Raw genomic sequence first — 19,048 nt, 5'->3', positions numbered from 1 at the left:
TCTCCAAAGTTTATAATTTGATATTTGTGCACTATGAATAACAAACTACTAATATTATGCAGGCTAGTTTTGTAAACATTTATGACAAATATAAAGTGAAAGACAAAATGTGGCCAGTTACATAAAAAGCTTCAAAAAAGTAAATATTTGGGTTTTTATTATAGTACTTATCTGTCTGTATTTAATACAATCAATAATTTATTATTATTATAATAACAATAAACTTATCTGTCTATATTAATTACAATTAATAGTAATTAATTAGAAAATTGGTGAATTTAACATCTTTCACTTACAAGTTACTTATTATTGTCTTTATCAAAGTAGGTATTACAAACTGAACCCAGGCAGATGCCTTTATGTGAGAGGTTCTAATTAATACTCTGTAAGGGTCTTGTAGTGTAGATAGATAAAACAGTTGAATGAAACTAAAGTTACAATGTCAAAGCACAAATCTTTAAAACTACATGTTTACTAACTTTCCCATGTAACTTCGTCTGCAACAGAAGTTCGAAGGGAATAAATTTTGTAACATTTCTTATTGATGTTTCCCTCATATTGGTTGTAGCATGATGATAAATTGCCTATAATCTACCTCGATAAATGGACTACAATTATACTAAACAAGTTTTTCTAATCCACTAGTTTCAGAAATTGAGACAAACAAACTAAGCTTTATAATATAAGTATAGATAGATAATGGAGCATAAGAATGATATGCACACTATAACTGCTATTGTAATAATCAGTTATTAATTGGTTGAAATTGGAATATAATATACTATATGATAGTTGATATGCAATAGGTATTATTTTTTGATTGATGAAAATGGAATTTTCCTCTTGCATAGGCTTACTGTAGACAATAGTGAGATACTAGTGGAGGATGAAATCAAGTTAGTTGGTCCATTGTGATAAGTACAATGGGAAATAACCATAATAATTACCAGGAGTGATTGCATAGAGGTCAACCTGAGAGGTTGATGTACCATTGGTAATGGGGATCAATCTTCTCATTACTAACATCCCTTTCTCCCAGTTAGGGGTGGATAGGTGAGGATGAAAGTAGGTTAGTTTGCTCATTATGATGAGTTCATCATGGATTAATCACATTAGTTTCCAGTTTCTAGGGGTTATTGAGCAGTATACCAGTGAGAGATGTACAGGTGAAGATGAGTTAGATCAGTTAGTCTGTTGTGACCAATTTGATAATGGCAGGAGGATGTATCTAATAAGAAGGTATATTTCTAGCAATGAATACTAACACCCCCATTACCAAAATTTTCTTCGCTCAGTCTTTGTCTAAGCTGTCTCATTGTGGTTTCCTTAGAAACCGTTTCTGAATTTAGAAATTGCAATGGGGCAATTCAGTTGACAAGAGGAAAGGGATTGTTAATAATGGGATCTAACAGCCCCATAATTTGCAATATACTCTATAAGGTCGACCTCCATCTCCATCGACATCGTGGTTCATTGTAGAATTCGATAAAATAAACTTATACTTATTTAGGAAATACACAAAATGGTCACCGCTCAGCTAATTGTTTAGGCATTCAAGCATGACGCCTCGACGTAATCAATTAGTCTTCTCTCAGAATCGGCTTGCCAGATAGTTTGGGCGGGCGAGGTAGGGGCCTCGGGTTCCTAAACGCTGATTATCTGTGGAACCAATGGGTGTGGTAGATGGCGCTATCGAGTAGACATTACTATTTGAATATACAAGTATACTATTTGAGTGTGCAGACAGGTGGTGGCGTGGTGAGCCGCGTTATTGAGTTCCCTAAAATATGATTGAATGCAATGATGGCTGGCTTATCTGTCATACTCGTGCCTATAGGGACTAGTCTGCTCTGGTCACTGCAACTGATTTGTTTTAATTATATATTATGCTAGCAATTATTTCGATATCCGCGTGGTCTCCTGGGAACCATTAAGTTAACCTAATCGCTATAAGCTTACAATAATGTAAACAAAGTCAATTTCAGATTTATAATAAGATTTTTACAATCGATTCATTTCGAATACAATCGAGGATTAACTCCCGTGTTAATTATATGGCGATCGAATCCAGCGGTTTTATTTGCGCTGCAAAAATACTTTTTTGTTGCGAATCTAAAGTTTCTTGTATACACATGAATACGCATTCGAAATTCAAATAGTTATTTTCTATAAAATTTGTCTGTCTACGAAACTTATCGCACAATTGAAGTAGCTCTTTTTTCGGGTCAAAATGTACTTGTCTAAAATAGGAATATAGATGTGTTAAGACCTGGGATTATTACTAGTCCATATTAATTTTGTCGCAGAATCTACTTGTATTGAATCGTAATGGAACCTTCCGGTTGCGAGACCCACTCTCGACTTATTCATCTTTTTTTCATTCTTGCGATATTTTTGCTTCTAGTTAATTGGTTCAGCAACTTTGTGTGTTGCATTATTCCTATATTGGCCCTGTCTCCATGTTGGGTCGTTCAGCTAGGTAGACTCGCTATCCGGTTTGGACAAGGCGGCAAGGCGCACAGTTCGTTCACCCGTCGCCTTCTTGCATCGTAGACGATGCAATTTCACTACAGTTTTATGCTATGCTAATTCAAACCTATTTATTGCCGTGATATCAAATCGACTACTTCCCTTAATTTTTTTGTTTTAAATGTTTTGTATTACAAGGAAAGCAAACAAGACTGGCGATCGTCGTCTATATATATGAATGATATCATAATCACTATTATATACCCTTTGTACTTCCTAACATCCCAACCATTTTTAATTTTTGCACCCCGGCTGAGAATTTGGATTAGACGGTGTTATTATTCTTTTTTTTTTTTGATGGGTGAAAATGGTATGGTATCTCTGCCTGCGCTAACAGAATACGCTAGCGGAGCACCAGTGAAGGGTGATAAATGAGAATGAATATGTGTTATTATTCTTATACTTGACGATTTGCATGGGGAAGGGATTGTTAGTAATAGGGTCTAACAGTCGTATTGCTGGCAATATACCTTGACGTGGGGAAAGGGATTGTTAGTAATGGAGACTAAGAATCCCATTGCTAGCAATATACCCAACCAGGTCGACCTCCTCGCGGTTCCCCCTGGAAACTATCATGGTTAATTCCTGATGAATTCATCATTATGGGCTAACGGGTCTGTTTTAATTCTCATCAATCACCCTTCACTGGTGCTCCGCCAGCGTATCCTGTTAGTGCAGGCGGGGTTACCATTCCATTTTCACCCACTAAAAAAAACAGTCGCATTGCTGGCAATATGCCTTGACAGGTTGTCATCCACAGGGTTCCCTCTGGAAACCATTCTAGTTAATTATTGATGAATTCGTCACGATGGGCAGACTGATCTGCTTTTATTTTCACCAATCATCTTACTGGTGCCTCGCCAACGTATACCGATAGCGCAGGCGGGGTTATTTCATCTTCACCCAAAAAACTTCAAGAAAAAAAAAACACTTGGGTGTTTCTTTATATTAACAGCTAGTTCAGTTATAAACAAACAAACAGACTCATACGCATTTATTGGTATTATTAGCGTTACTCCTTTCAGCCTTTCCCATAGGCATTTTGTTTTCGCCAGTGAAGACATTGACCTCCTAACAGGGTGTGATTTGGGGTTATTGTCTCAGCCTGTACATGCGCATTAGCGCTACACGAGGTACTATAGAATACCTGGTTGCTAACCCACTCATCTTTCCGATAGTTATAAAGCTTCACCGCTTGCTTCATGATCGTGTAGGTCATTGAATAATGATGATCAGACTCGATTTTTTTTTTATAGACGTCAAAGTAGCCGTTTTTTAATAAAGCTATATCTGTATAAGATTTATGTTATAATTGAAAAATATTAAACGATATTTATGTCGTATTTCGTATATATATGTTTTATTTATTAAATACATTGCACCCCTTTATAATTCTGAACGCAACCTCTAGTCACCTAGATAAACGATATTTTTTGGGATATGTTTTAAGTTTTATTCAAAATACATCCTGAAAATTGTGGAGACACATAAAATGACTTTGTACATAAATTGTCGCATATGTAACAACACGCAGACAACATTTCGAAACTAGTGGCAGAATCATAAAAATATTTTTTTTCGCAGTCGAAAAAATGAATAGTTTTATTTGTAAACTTTTAATAGAAAAATGTTATTGTTTGTCAACAGGACAAGCTTTTCCCTTATGCTGAAGAGAATGTGAAGCAGTTCCTGGAAAGCAAGTGGGAAGAAGAGAAAGTGAAGGAGGCTGTAGATGCCCTCAGAAAGTTGGCGCTAGAGGACAAGGAGAAAAATGTGGAGGGCGTCGTTACCATTCCTGGAGAGGTATGTTGATAGGAATGCAGATTAATTCACCAACAGTTTCTTTAAGGGGTTGGCATAAAGAGAGTAACATGTGAGGACTATATTGGGCATTATCAGTTTATTGTGTAATGTCCTTGGTGCTGTTCATGTCTATACGCGCAGGTTACTATTTTCCATTAAGTGGGCAATCAGTTTGTTTGATATTTATGATAAAAAAAAAACTAATTTATACTTAATATGTATATTAATATATAATATTTACTAAATATTTAGACGTATTTTTTATTTAGTTACGTCTACATGTTATAAATTGTTATGATGGATGTGTCGTAATGCCAGGTTTCTATCGTCAGCGATTTTTGGTCGCTCATCACTCGCTGGCAATTTCAGATCAGTGAAATGCAAATTTGCTGAAGTGCTTCCGACATAAAACATCCAAATATTGATATGAGGCGTCTTAATAGAGCAGTAGAAGTCAACGATATTTTTTTGAAATTTTGTCTCTCAGTTTTTTTCGGCATAACATAAGAACTACTGTTTTCGTATTTATATTCCTAAATGTCTAAATCAAAATCTGGTGTATGCTTTATTTTGATACGGCATCTAGAAGCAGTTACTTACTTCAAAACGTACGAAATTGCGAAAAAAGTTGCAGAAACTAAATAATAATGTACATCTTTAAAGTATATTACATCCTTTAATTCCAGGATGCGACGAAAGAGGAGCAGATTGAGGGTCTAGTGAACAATGTGAAGTGGCAGATGTCTCTAGACCGCAAAGCGGGCCCGCTTAAATTGCTGCAAGGTCTCATTTGGAAGCAGGGTTACGACAACGGAGAGATCAAGGGACAGTGAGTGCCATTATGTTATAGAAGTAAAATTGTTTTAGTATTAACAAATTTTAAAAAGCTGAATTGACTGTATTTGTCTTGTAATTTTATTTTCACTCTATTTATTGCCAATTAATGTATTTTTTGGTTTTAACACAGTGAACTTGTTAGCTGAAAAGAATGGATAAGAAATTTACATTTCCTCTTTGCAATCAAAATTTTATTATTTTTTGTAAGTACAAATCAGGTTTCATATACACTGTTAGGGGTTTTTTTTAATGGGTGATAATGGAATGGTAACCCCGCCGGCGCTATCGGTATACAGTGGCGGGGCATACCGATAGATGTGAGAGTGAGAGATGATAGGTGAGTATAAAGCAGGTCAGTTAGCCCATCGTGATGAAATCAACAAGAATTGTTTACGGTGGTTTCCAGGAAGAACCACGTGGAGGTCAACCTAATAGAGTATTTTGCTAGCAATGGGACTGTTAAACTCCATTGTTAACAGTCCTTTTCTTCCCATACTATGAGAGTTATTAGTAATTGAACTAATAACTGACTACTAGCTTTTTTACATGCGACTTCGTCCGCGTGACCGGTATATGTTGATTGACCGGGACTAAAAGTTGTATATATCCTCCATTTCACATATTAGAGGTAACAAACAAACTCATTTTCACATTTATATTATTATTAAAGGTAAGATATTGAAGATGATGGATAGATCACCCTCAATTTCAACAAAATTTTTGTAAACACTTTCAATAAATCATAAACTTATATTGTGTCACAGATAATATAATACACTCCTCGCAAAAATTAAGGGAACATAAAAATTTTTGAAATTTTTGGGTGATTTTCAACAGGCTGTATTTCAGTGAAAAATAATCGTACAGGAAATTTAAAAAAAGGGTTTTGAAGCTTGAAAACTCTAGTTCGTAGTAAAAAAATCGAAAAAAATCAAGAAAATTTTATGCAGATAAAGAAACTCGGCACCCGCTTGCTGTGCGACCAGTAGTTCCAGAGATATTAGCAGTTGAATGGAAAAGGATGCTTTTGCATTCAAAGTTCGATATCTCGGAGACAAATGGTCGTAATTGAGCCATCCAAAGCGATTTTTGAAGCTGAATAAACACGCTAAGAGACCTATACAATGGAGTAGCTCGAAAAAATTTTTCCATGCCCATAGAGTGAAAAACGAAACCTAGAAAATTTAGAAAAAAATTATTTTCAGCTTTGTTTAAGAATTGCATGGAAACCGGAGCTCAAAAAATTTTTTCACCAAAAAATCTGAAAACTAGAGTTTTCAAGCTTCAAAACCCTTTTTTTAAATTTCCTGTACGATTATTTTTCACTGAAATACAGCCTGTTGAAAATCACCCAAAAATTTCAAAAATTTTTATGTTCCCTTAATTTTTGCGAGGAGTGTACTATACTGAGTTAAATGTTTATTTATGATAAGTCACTTGGAAATTTACTAATTGCATCCTAATTAAAATATATGGCCTGTTAGGCGAGAGATTTAATTGAAGTATTAAAACCCGTCGCTTATGATATTTAAATTATATGTTAACTACTCAACTTACCTACTAGAATTCAGCATAGGCTATTTATCTAAATATTATATTACTAATTTATATATTACTAGCGACCCGCCCCGGCTTCGCATGGGTGCAATGCCGCATAAATACACAATGTAATTAAGGTACTTAACTGGATAAAAATTAATGGTGTATTACTTAAAATAACTTTTAAATAAGCCATTTTTTCCCTTAAAATGTAAAGGATAAAAAATGGTTATTGTGGGTTATCCTTAAGAGATAGACATACCATCGCGGACTTTTTTGTTGACCTTTTTAAGGTGTACAATACTGTAGTACTTTATTTTGATTTATCTCATGGGGTTCAGCCAGCGTTTGCAATGTAAGCATAAAAAATGTGTTTATTTACGACATCACATTAGAAACCTCTAAATTTATCAGTGTTTCTCTGCAATATTATGCATGTATTATACATATAAACCATCCTCTTGAATCATTCTATGTATTAAAAAAAAACGCTTCTAAATCCGTTGTGTAGTTTTAAAGATTTAAGCATACATAGGGACGGACAGACAGCGACAGCGACTTTGTTTTATACTATGTAGTGATTAGTAACACATTCTGCCTTTGCATTGCGGATGCAAAATATCTATCTTACATACCCAAAACTTTAGTATGGATTTATTGTATTTATTATAAGACTTCATAAAAAATCTAAATAATAGTTAAACCCATATGAAAATCTGTTGTGGTTTAGAAAAAATAAGGGTAAAAACAGTTACAGCTACTTTATATTATTTAAAGATTCAAATGAACATTCAGAACATTTTATTTATACTTTCTACAGTAAAAAAACTTTTACTACATTAAGAATTGTATTATGAATTCCAGTGTATACGACGATGTCTCTCCTGCTCTGGAGCAGTGGCGCACTGTTGAAGGACAAAAGGTGTACATCTATTCATCTGGCTCTGTGGAAGCCCAGAAACTTCTTTTTGGACAATCGATGGCGGGCGACTTGCTTCCTTTCATTGATGGCCACTTTGATACTGCTGTTGGAGCCAAACAAGAGGCTGCTAGTTACACTACTATTGTTGAAAAGATCGGCTGCAAGTCTGATGAAATATTGTTCCTTACTGATATCGTAAAAGGTTAGTAACATTGTATAAATATAAATATATTCAGGCCCCTTTGTTATCTGCATTTAGTTTATCTCATATTCATTAAATACACAAATACGAATGTACAAGATAGACATAATGTAGATGTTTCTTCAATTTCGTCAATTAAAATTAGATATACAATATTATTATATATATGAACAAATATATGTTTTATTAATATGAGCATATTTAATAATTGGAAAGTAGAAAGTGACATGATATAATATCTCATATATTACAAAATTTATTGTTAAATTTATTTATTGTTTTTATGGACTTCAGTAATTTTTAGTCCATTAAAAGGATTTTGTATGGTCTGTAATGAGCTGAATTAATTTTTAAGAATAAATTCTAGCATCGAAAGTTACTAAAAACACCGCTAACAATTTAATCCGAGAATAGGCAATAGGCTGGCCCTTAGACACTTTGGATTGGAATAAGTTTTGTGAAATATCCATATCTTTTCATATCACACTTGTATGAATGAATTTGAATATTTCGCAAATGTAACACATTCTCCATAATAGTAATTGTCGATAAATGTTTTTGACAGGCGATGTAATTGAATGCTTGCATGTTTTTTATTGTAGTGTAGTCATCAAGTTGCAATAAAATATTTGTTACAGAGGCAGAAGCTGCCCGCGCGTCCGGCTTGCACGTGGCGCTAGTGAGCCGCGAGGGTAACGCCCCACTCCCCGCCGAGGCGACCGCTGCTTTTCCCGTGTTGCAAAGTCTAGCGCAACTGACTGTCACCAACAAACGCAAGACAGACCCTCAGGTGCTCCATACCCTGCCTCAGTAGCACGCTTCCATGCATGCACTATATAGTCTATTGTCTGTGTATAATATTGTAGGTGAGTATGTCGTAGGTTAGTGGTGCTACTGCTTGTGCTTGTTTAAGCTTATAAAACCCCAAACTGTTTTAGTTACTAAAGTGTTTTTTCTTTTAAATGTTAAAACAGCAGTAGTTAAAATAGATTTTTAGATTTTAATTTTCATGAATAACGGGGTTCTTATGTACAATGGGCGCATGACACGACTCGTAGTGGTGACTTTAGTACTCGACTATAGGGAAAATTGTTCAATAAATAAAATAAAATATACATAGAAATAAATGTTAATAGTATAGTAGATATTATAAGATTTTAACGTTATAGATAGCAAGCAAAATGTATGCAATTCTCAAAAATACAATATAGTATTTTTGCGACTGTATTGTGAAAATGTTCTGAAATTTAAGTGTCTCAGTGTAATTGTTTATATGTCTCCAAATATATTGTAACGTTAAATTAGTTTGATATCGAACATCCAGTAAATGAAAGAAAAGCAGTAATTGTTTTTCATTTGGAAGTTTATATTGAGAAATTTACCAGAGGGAGACTTTGTACAAAAGTCGATTGCTTGGGCACCTCTGTCCCATTCGTGTTTCAACCGTGAAGCAGTTGTGTTTGCATGACTGTGTTTCGGTTTGAAGGGTGGGATATGGCGTGAATTTACAGGGTACAGAGGAATAACACCTGAGTCCTCAGGAATGGCAACGCATGGGGGGTATCATGGGTGAAACAGTATAGTCTGCTATGTCCATGGTACTGCTCATGTCTATAGGCGACGGTTACCACTTTCCATCAGGTGGGCCGTCAGCTTGTTTGTCATTCTAAGTTGCATAAAAAAAAAAAAAAAAAAAAAAAAAAAAAAAAAAAAAAAAAAAAAAAAAAAAAAAATAGTTTGTGGGGGTGAACTATAGGGCTGTGGATCGGTTTGAAAAATGAAAGTATAGAGGCGAAATACCTTAGTCTTCAGTAATTGAAATGTATACGGGGTTAAGTTCGCGTCACAGTGTGTTCATAGAGTAATTCTGGGCTTTAAATTGTAAATTGTCCAAGTTGTATAAAAAAGTTTATAGTCGTCAGTTCATTTTGTCGTGTCATGCGTTTGTCTGTACAAAAGTAATTCGTTTATGTGGTAAATAATATGTAATATATGTAAATTTTGTTGGACAGGATTCTTACCTCTTTATGTGTATTAACAATTGGTAATAACAGCCTTACACTTATAGAAGTTGTTTTAGATATTTTAGAATACTGAAGTAGAAAAAGTGAGATTATAATTTTAATGATGATTGTTTTTATGTGATAACTTCAAGTTTGTTTATGTAATTTTATAAAATACTTTCTAAATAAACTCTTTCCAAATTTAAAGACATGTTTTGCTTTTGTCACACTTCTTCACACTTTATCAAATATATTATTATTAATTTACTTCGTTTTGTTTGTTTTTTATTATTATTGTATTGATGTTTATAAAATAAATTAGAGATATATATGCTGGAGGTGGTGGTAGTCGAGGACTTACATCCTTATTCGTAAACCCTATTTTAGCTATTGAAATGTTTTTTTCACTTTCTTTAATATTAAAAAAAATAGTGCAAAAGTAAAAATAAAACACATCAATAGCTGAAATAGGTTTATGAGAGTTTTAACGTTTTTATGAATAAGGGGTTTAATATGGTAGACAAATAGACGTTACGAATATATATTGGGTACTTATATAATATTATTTGCATGAATTGTAAATCTTATGTTTTGCTTTGTGAACTAAATTCTATAAATGTTCATGAATTATTTAATAGTTAGGATATCATAAAAATAAAATTATAGTATCTTTGTTTTTGTCTTGAATGGTGGATTTCCTGCAGATGCCCATTGAATCCCTAAAAATAGACCAATCTAGTCTCAAGTATTGAAATATCGTAGGTAACTCATATCATTTGGATAAATAGATTAATGAAGTTAATAGATATAGGAATTTTAATTCTTAGCAACTTTAAAAAGGATATGGTTCCCAATTCAACTTTTTTTTTGTATATATGTTGTGCGATATCTTCTTCAATTCTTAACCGATTTTAATAATTTTGCAATTGTAGTAAGTGAACCTTGTTCATTTGGAGCGAGACTTGTCATTACACAGTTTTTAATTAACACGTGAGGTAATACATTTAAACTGTGTATCCACAAACGTTTTTGTTAACGGCATTTAAGATCTATGTATATAAACGATTGTAATTAAGTTTGAAATAAAACAATTTTTTTATAATCTTAATTATATCAAGATTAAATTTAATATTATTTTTTTCTCAATGAAGTTATAAATCAAAATTATACATAGTAGATAAAGTATGACTAACGAAATGTAAAGAGTTTTTCATAGTAAACTATTAAAAATTTTATGTAACTCATTTTTGGATAAAAATGATTTAAAATAAATTGAAGAAGATTTTTGGATTGTGAGTAGCCTTGATTTTACCAAAATTAATTTTTTTTTTATTCAGTTTTTATAATTGTGGAGATGGTAAATATAAATACTCTAAATCTTATCTTGTCTTACTCATTGAAATAATTTAACTATTAAACTAACATTATTTAGAGTTTATCCAGGCTAATAAATTCAAATTACGAATTTGAATCTGGGAAAGTCTATAATCTACCTATCTTTTATGTTTAATATATCACATTCATGCTGTTTTTGTCTAAATTATTCAATAAATAAATTTCAGGAAGAACAACCAGCTAAAGTAGCAAAAACAGATGTAGAGAAGGATGTGAAGACAACAGTGGAAACAAATACAGCTGAAGTTACTACTGTTAAGGAATCTAATAATGTAGAAAGTATGGAAGTAGAAGAAACTCCCATTGAAGAGAAAGTGAAAGAAAGCAATAATGATCTGGAAATGACAGATGAAGTCACCTCAAAGACAGAGATAAAAGAAATCACAGATGCCAATGAAGTTGCTGATATACCTACATTAAATATTAAACCAGTTATAATTGAAGATAATGTTGATAAGGTTAATGAAACCGAGGCTCAAAAGATGGATACTGAAGTAGCTAATTCTGATACAGAAAAACTAGATACAGAGAAGACGGATACTGAAAAGATGGACACTGAATTATCTAATTCTGATGTACCTACCTCTGATGAGTCTACTAAACCACAAGAAAATTCTGATTTAAAGAAAGAAGAGAAAACTCAGTCTGTTTCTGAAGAAATACCCGCAGTAGTTATCACGGAAATAGAAGATGTAAGCGACAAACAAACGCTTAGTGAGGTTGCAGAGATCATTGAGGATTTGGAACCAGTAGTCGAGGAACCTGCTGTTGTAGAAGATATGGAAGAATTACAAAATGTTGGAGAGGTTCTAGAAAAAGAATGTGATGAAATTTTGTCAAAAGTGCAAGATGTAACTAATTTAGATAATATACCTCTCAAGCCTTTACTAAATCCTATTGCAGAAGAAACAATAGAAACTGATAATGTAGACTCAAACGATATTGTGGATAGAATACTCGATACTGAACTAGAAATGGAAATGAAACAATGCAATGACATAGATTTGAATACAGTGGAAGAAATAAAAGAAACAAAGACTGACAAAGAGAGTGACAAACCTGTACAAGAAGAAGTAAATGATACTACTACACCTGTAACAAATGATGTTCCTGAAGAAAAGACTACAGAAACTGAAGTAGAGGCCAATAATGTAATAGAGAAAGTTGAAGAGAGTAGTCCCACAGAAACAGAAACTACCCTAGAATGTAAACCAGAAGAAGTAGAGAAAGAAAAAGAGAAACCAGTTGAAATCGAGAGCAATGACGCATCAACAGTACAGAAACCTACAGAAAATTCTGATTCCATTGTGACACTTTCAGAAGAAATTAAGGAAGAGGAAAAACTTAAAGAAGTTGAAACCGAAAGTGAAGTTAAGGAACCACATGTTAATGGCAAAGACACAAATGGAGATGCAGAGACGTTGAATTTAAATGGAGATGCGAGTAAAGTTGAAGAGTTAAACTCTAGGTTGTCTGTAGAAAATGGCAAAGAAGTAGTGAATGGCTCAAATGGGGACTCTAGGGATTCTGAGAAAGTGCAAATCGACAACGTAGCGGAAGCTGATATTAAAGTGAAGACAGTCGCTGTCGAAGAGCCGCGTACTGATCCAATAGAGCAACCTACGGAAGCATAAGATAACTTGGTAAGTAATATTTAAAAAATAAATAATGATTTTTTCATTCTTGTTATGACTTTTGAAATCATTTAAAAATAAAACAGGCAATAAAATTAAATTTCAGAATTTCATAATGTCATAGGGTATTCTATAAAGTCTATAATTATATTCTTGTTTTTTTTTATTGATGAACGAATATGGCGAGCTCTGGACCGTTCTTTATGGTAGTGTATGGGGGAGGCTTATATCCAGCAATGGACGAATAATGGCTGAAATGATGATGATGCATATGACGAGACATGGGATTAAGTTGGGTTTGTTTGTTTATAATGGTGAAGTCGCTATCCTGACAGCATATAAGTATTACTAGTAATGGAGTATTGTCCCTATTAGTAATAATCTCTTCTCTCATGTTGTCTATAGGCAACGTTCGGCCTAGTGTCATTCTAATAACCATTACATAAAAAAAAATCATGATTCCAGTGTGCGACGGGCGAAACAGCAGGGCATAGCAGCGTTGTTGGTTCACATCTGAAGATTGACAAGACTGAGGTTGCTTCCACGCTAATGACATCACATCCTAGTATATATGTGTATTGAAATTTCACTGTGTACCGCGCGACCGACGGTGTATACTGCTAACGCACAAAAATTTTACACAATATGGTCATCATTGATCATTGGTTGCAGTTTAAATTGATAGTGTTGTAATAATAGAGAAATGCTAGTGGCTGATTTTATAATTTGTCATAGAGCAACATGGTATGATTTTACTGACACGGCGTCAATAGGAGAGGAAAATGTATGCAATTCTATAGAGATTAATGTATTAATTTTACACGGCGTGAACGTGTACGTGCACGAAAATTTAAAAACGTTTGTTACACATATTTTTCTTCATATTGTACAATATTTTGTTGTTCTATGACAGTATAAAAACGTCAATTAAGCTCGTACAGTAAATAATGAGAAGGATATTCTTTTTTGCCACGTTTTTGGCATACTTTTAAATCATGTCTGTTTGTACATTTATTTTCATAGTGTTATCACTATAAAATCTGAAATGTTAAGCCCCAAAGACGGTCAATTTTCTAAAAATGATTCACGAAAATTATATTTTAGGTTTAAAATTATATCTCTCAATTTTCATTATAATCTGTTTTGTAGTTTACACTTCAAAACTTTTCAAGTAGACATACTTTGGTATTTATTATATTGTTAAGTTAAACGTTGTAATACTTGATTACGTTGTAATCAAGTGGCCTAAATAGGTGACGTGAACAGTATTATTTTTTTATAGCGTATTTAAAAAAAATATTTTTTGTATTGAGAATTTCCTACGCCATCAATATCCCTAATAGGATTCTATTATAAGTATTATTATTGACATTAATTCTAAATGAAGGATTTATGTAATTTAACTATTCATATATATTAATGGGATGGAACTTTTGTTCTCCTAATTAAACATTCCTATTCCCCTGTTACGATAAGTGACAATACTTTTACAATTTTATATTTTTTTATAAAAGCCAATTTCGGTGCTTATACATAGTGCAAGGTTAGCAGTGTACATTGATCGTAGCTTATTTGACTTAGGTAAGTTTTATTAGTAAGTATTAACTGTATTGTGATTCTTAATTATCGTATATATTACTCGATTTTCTTGAATTTCATCCACTGCCAAACTCGTGTCGCACATTTGACGCTGGGTAACTGAGTTATTGTGATATTGAAACGGATTATAAGACTGTAATACGATTAGTAACTGATGTGTGGGCTGTGCTAGTAAGGTATTTATTAAACTAGGTGCGAGGAGTTAACGCATTCGTATGCGTTTGAGAATTAGTTCTGTATTTTTTTTTTTTTTTATTTTAAAATATTATAGATCTCTACTTTGACTCTTGCGTACGATAATATAAATAAATGTCAATTATGATGTCACACATAATTTGTAAAATTAAAAGTATTTGTACGCAATTGTGGTACAAAAACGTTTTTTTATTACAAATTTTATAATGGTTTGTCTGCTAGGTATTACTCTTTTTTTTTACAGCAGATAAAGGCGAGTAAGTTTTATAAAATGTTTGTGTTTACGCGTTTTATGTTCTGAATGTGGAATGAATTTTGTATGTATATCGGAGTCTGTAAATAAGTGATAGGCTTGGGGATTGTATCGGAGATGGTAGGTCAGATTTAATTAATTTGTATGGTAATGTGTTAAATAAACATCAAATGAACTTCAAACAAGGACGAAGAGCTATCCACCTTTGGTCATTGTTCGAATTTTGGCGTGATACAATGTATGATGTCTGTTTCTATTAGTTATTATAAAGACGGAGTAACGAATAAACGACAGGGATCAGAACACTGCTAAAAGGAATAAGAAAAATATAATGAAATTATTGATGAAATAAATTGGGGTGGGGAGAAAAGAGCATTGACTCGTTTTGTCTAATTCCATCATAATGATAATATATTATTTTCACGTGCTTTAAGTGCACGTCGCCACCAGTCGAAAAATGGCCTCTTTATAAACTAGTCAAAGGTATTAGAATCTCAGACTTCGACGTGACTGTTTGATAATTAACATACCTACACGAAGATACTATTTTTTTATTTTTATTTTTTTTTTAAATTAATGTCTTAGCTTCCATAGTACTTAGTTATTAGGCCAAACGGGAACGAGGGTCAGTATACCAACATCAAATGTGCGCGCGAGCCTCTTCGTTTAGACTGATTTTTTACTTGTCACTATTTTCGTCACAATTATTATCTCCGCTTCAGAATAAAGACTTGCCAAGTTTCAATAAATTGATTTCCGGGTTGAGATAATGAATGTGAGACAAACGTAACAGTAAGGTACCTAATCTAAAATATTTTAAGTTCATACATTTATTGTAAAAATGAACATGTCTGGAACGCAATTGAAATGTATTAATTTTAATTGTCATCACTAATGACGTTGAAATATAATGGATGTAGAATTTTTTATTCGTATTTCATTTTATCTCCTTATGATTTATAAGTATAATTTATCAAGCGTTCAATTTCTTAACACTATTTTTGTTAAGAGTAGATTTTAAATACCTTAGTTACCTCAATGCTTCATACTTTTAATGTGGGGTTGTAAGTTGGGTATATTTTTTGCCTTTCAATTTTCGACATCTCTGAAGTGTAAAGAATAAATATAAGTACTCTTAAAAAACAATTGTGTTTTTATAGAACTGATAACAAAAGTTTTAAAACGAAAGATTATTGCATACTAGTCGTATTCCACGACTTTACCCGTATGAATCAGTACATGAAATATTTTATGTGCTAATTTAGAATATAGCTTGTATATACCAATTTTCATTAAATTTTGTTTGTAGTCTTCGTGAAAGAGTAACAAACATTCATTCAACTATATAAACTTAAGTATTTACAATAATATTATTTAATTAGAATTAAAGAAAATTAATTAACCAGTGTTATTGATTTCCGAAAAATAAAACCTAATGCAGTGATATAAGACTCAAAGTCGGTCCAAAGTTATTGAAGATATTGAATAACGTACTAAAGAATAAGCTCTTTTGAAGTTGCTTAAAAAATGTGGACAAAGTCAATCATGCCATGATTGTTATACACAATTAGTTGATTTTTTTAGATTTGACTACATTCTGGGCATAAAAAAGGGGCCAGTTCCACTTGTCACTAGCAACTTTACTCATTCACTACTTTCCCACCACTAAGAGATTGGTGTTTTATTTTAACTACGAATATCTTGACACGGAATATAATTTTATAGGGAACAGAATAAACGCTCTAATTTACTTCAAATACGTTGAAATAAAAAACATAAATGATTTCTCTGCTATCTTTCTACTCGTAACTTCACTGTCCAGGATAAGGAGTAGCCTATGTCCTTCGTTCCATAAAGTAGGTGTTTAGAAAATTTTAAAGCGATGGGTTAGCATTTTAAGGCGCTATAACTAACATAATATTTAGTAAAGATGTAATATAAAAAAGGAAATAGGCAAGTTAAATAAACAATAAACTTTCTACAAATATTTTGTAAATGCATGTCACAAAACTTATACACTAATCCTTACAGCTCCTAGTCCATTGTAGGCAAGGGTCGACCATGAAATAAAATTCCGAATTTTCAGACTCAATTTCGTGTTTTCGTTCATGCTGAAATCGACCCAGTAAATGGATTTAATGTTTTGTTCATCATAAATCCTATTATAAAAGTCCAAAGGTATAATATTTTTAAATGATATGTATATATTACGTAATTTTAAGAACAAATTTGTGTTTCGTTCGGCCTCGAAATTTCGGAAAATATTTTTGGTAGGCCTCTCTATACATATTATATATCTGAGTAACATTACTTTCCTACTCTTAGCTGAAAATATGCTCACTGTAATCCCTAATGGGGTAATCAGAGGCATTTATTTACCCAGCGTTATGGTGAATGCAACATAAAGGTATACCACATACTCACATTTCACTATACATATTACGAATTAACTGTGGCAAGGAATGAGTCTACCATCTTTATTTAATGGTGTTTCCCATTACCGGAGAGTTAGTCGGTAAATTTATTTTATAAATGCTGTCAAAGTTTTGTGTCAAGACTTTTTTTTAATTAGTAAAATTGATTGGTAACACCATCTATGCTATTGGTATTTGCTGACGGGGTGGGTGACTTACTAGTGGGTGATGATAGATTAAGATGAACTCAGGTCAGTTTGATCTATTGTAGCGAATTTACCAGATCGTTCTTACTGGAATCACAAGTGTTTATAGTAAGGACGACGTGGAATTCGACCTGGCAGCGTATATTACTAGCAATTCCTCCCCCACTTACGGCTTTTCGACTAGGCCCATGTTGCTAACGAACGTGTGAGGACAAAATACAGAGAGCTTAGTGTAAGTTGCACAAAAATTTATAATTGTATTCACGTTTACTTTATTCAATAAGTTTGGAAATTTTAACTATGTCTTTAGAGGAGAAAGATATTGTTAATAATAGTGTCTAACTGCCCCGTTGCTAGCAATATACTCTATCAGGTCGATCTTCACGCGCTTATCCCATAAACCATCGTGGTTAATAATTTTTCAATAATTACAATTATTCAATAAATTATTAATATTAATAATTAATAAATTATAATAATATTATTGTTGAATAGTTTTTTTTTTATGGGTGAAAATGAAATGGTAACAACGCCTGCGTTAATAGAATACGCTGGCGGAGCACCAGTAAAGGGTGATAGATGAGAATGAAAACAGGCCCGTTAGCCCATCATGATGAATTCATCAGGAATTAACCATGATAGTTTCCAGGGAGAACCGCGAGGAGTTCGACCTGGTTGGGTATATTGCTAGCAATGGGATTCTCAGTTTCCATTACTAACAATCCCTTTCCCCCATTGTTGAATAATTTGTCATGATAGATCAACTGACCTGATCCATCTTCTTATCATTCCTTAATGGTGCCCCGTCAGTGTATACTGATAGCGCAGCCAGTTACTTATTTATACCCATTAAATAAAACTGTCTTTAGCGAATTGTTGCAATAACTCATGGAAGATTTTTGTGCAAAATTAAAATCAGTAGCTAGTCTGAACTTCAGTAATTCAGATTCGAGTTAAATTATAAAAGTTCATTTCCTACATTCATTCAACCGAGAATAGTATCCAAAACCTCATTTACACAAAGCAACGTACATATTACTGCATGTCCTGGAGCAGATATTGTCAAAATAAAACTTTATTTTAAGACATATAGATTATTGAATTAATTAAAGATTAGTAGCTATGTATTATCATTTTTTAACAAAATAAAACCACACATTTCTGTCGAATAAAGCTCGTAAAATTACAAGCCGCGGTTCAATATTGTTTCGTATTGTACTTAATATACGTACTATGTCTAACAGATGGCGCTGTTGTCAGTTCGCGCGCACTCCCGTAGCTCGAAGCGTTCTGAATTATACGGAGTTTGATTCGCATGTAATTGCCTATCTAGGCTGATTCAGGCATAATTAGCTCAGAGAACTATTATGAATATTATTTATAAATAAATAATTAATTATTCAAATTCTACATAAACACCTGTAAACAAAATAGATACTTAACTTTTCATTTATTATTTATTAATTTTTACCCGCCACTTCGTCCACGTGACCGGGATATTTTCACTGATGAATAAA

At 32.9% G+C, this 19,048-nt stretch overlaps 1 protein-coding gene across 1 annotated transcript in view; it reads left to right on the top strand.

The window, feature by feature from the left end:
• LOC113519730 (claspin) overlaps positions 1-15,838 on the top strand; it is a 33,369-nt gene extending 17,531 nt beyond the window's left edge. The window contains exons 17-22 of the mRNA XM_052900759.1: positions 4,177-4,332; positions 5,019-5,161; positions 7,573-7,832; positions 8,471-8,622; positions 11,398-12,873; positions 13,330-15,838. Coding sequence (XP_052756719.1) covers positions 4,177-4,332; positions 5,019-5,161; positions 7,573-7,832; positions 8,471-8,622; positions 11,398-12,864 — 2,178 coding nt within the window. The 3' untranslated portion in view covers positions 12,865-12,873; positions 13,330-15,838. The remainder of the gene's footprint in view (positions 1-4,176; positions 4,333-5,018; positions 5,162-7,572; positions 7,833-8,470; positions 8,623-11,397; positions 12,874-13,329) is intronic.
• Positions 15,839-19,048: the final 3,210 nt, after the last annotated feature.

The sequence above is a fragment of the Galleria mellonella genome, unplaced genomic scaffold (assembly GCF_026898425.1).
Source record: "Galleria mellonella isolate WM207_F2 unplaced genomic scaffold, CSIRO_AGI_GalMel_v1 utg65, whole genome shotgun sequence".
NCBI lineage: Eukaryota > Metazoa > Arthropoda > Insecta > Lepidoptera > Pyralidae > Galleria > Galleria mellonella.
The sequence above is the reverse complement of the archived record's forward strand: the minus strand, read 5'-3'. Positions and strand labels throughout refer to the sequence as shown.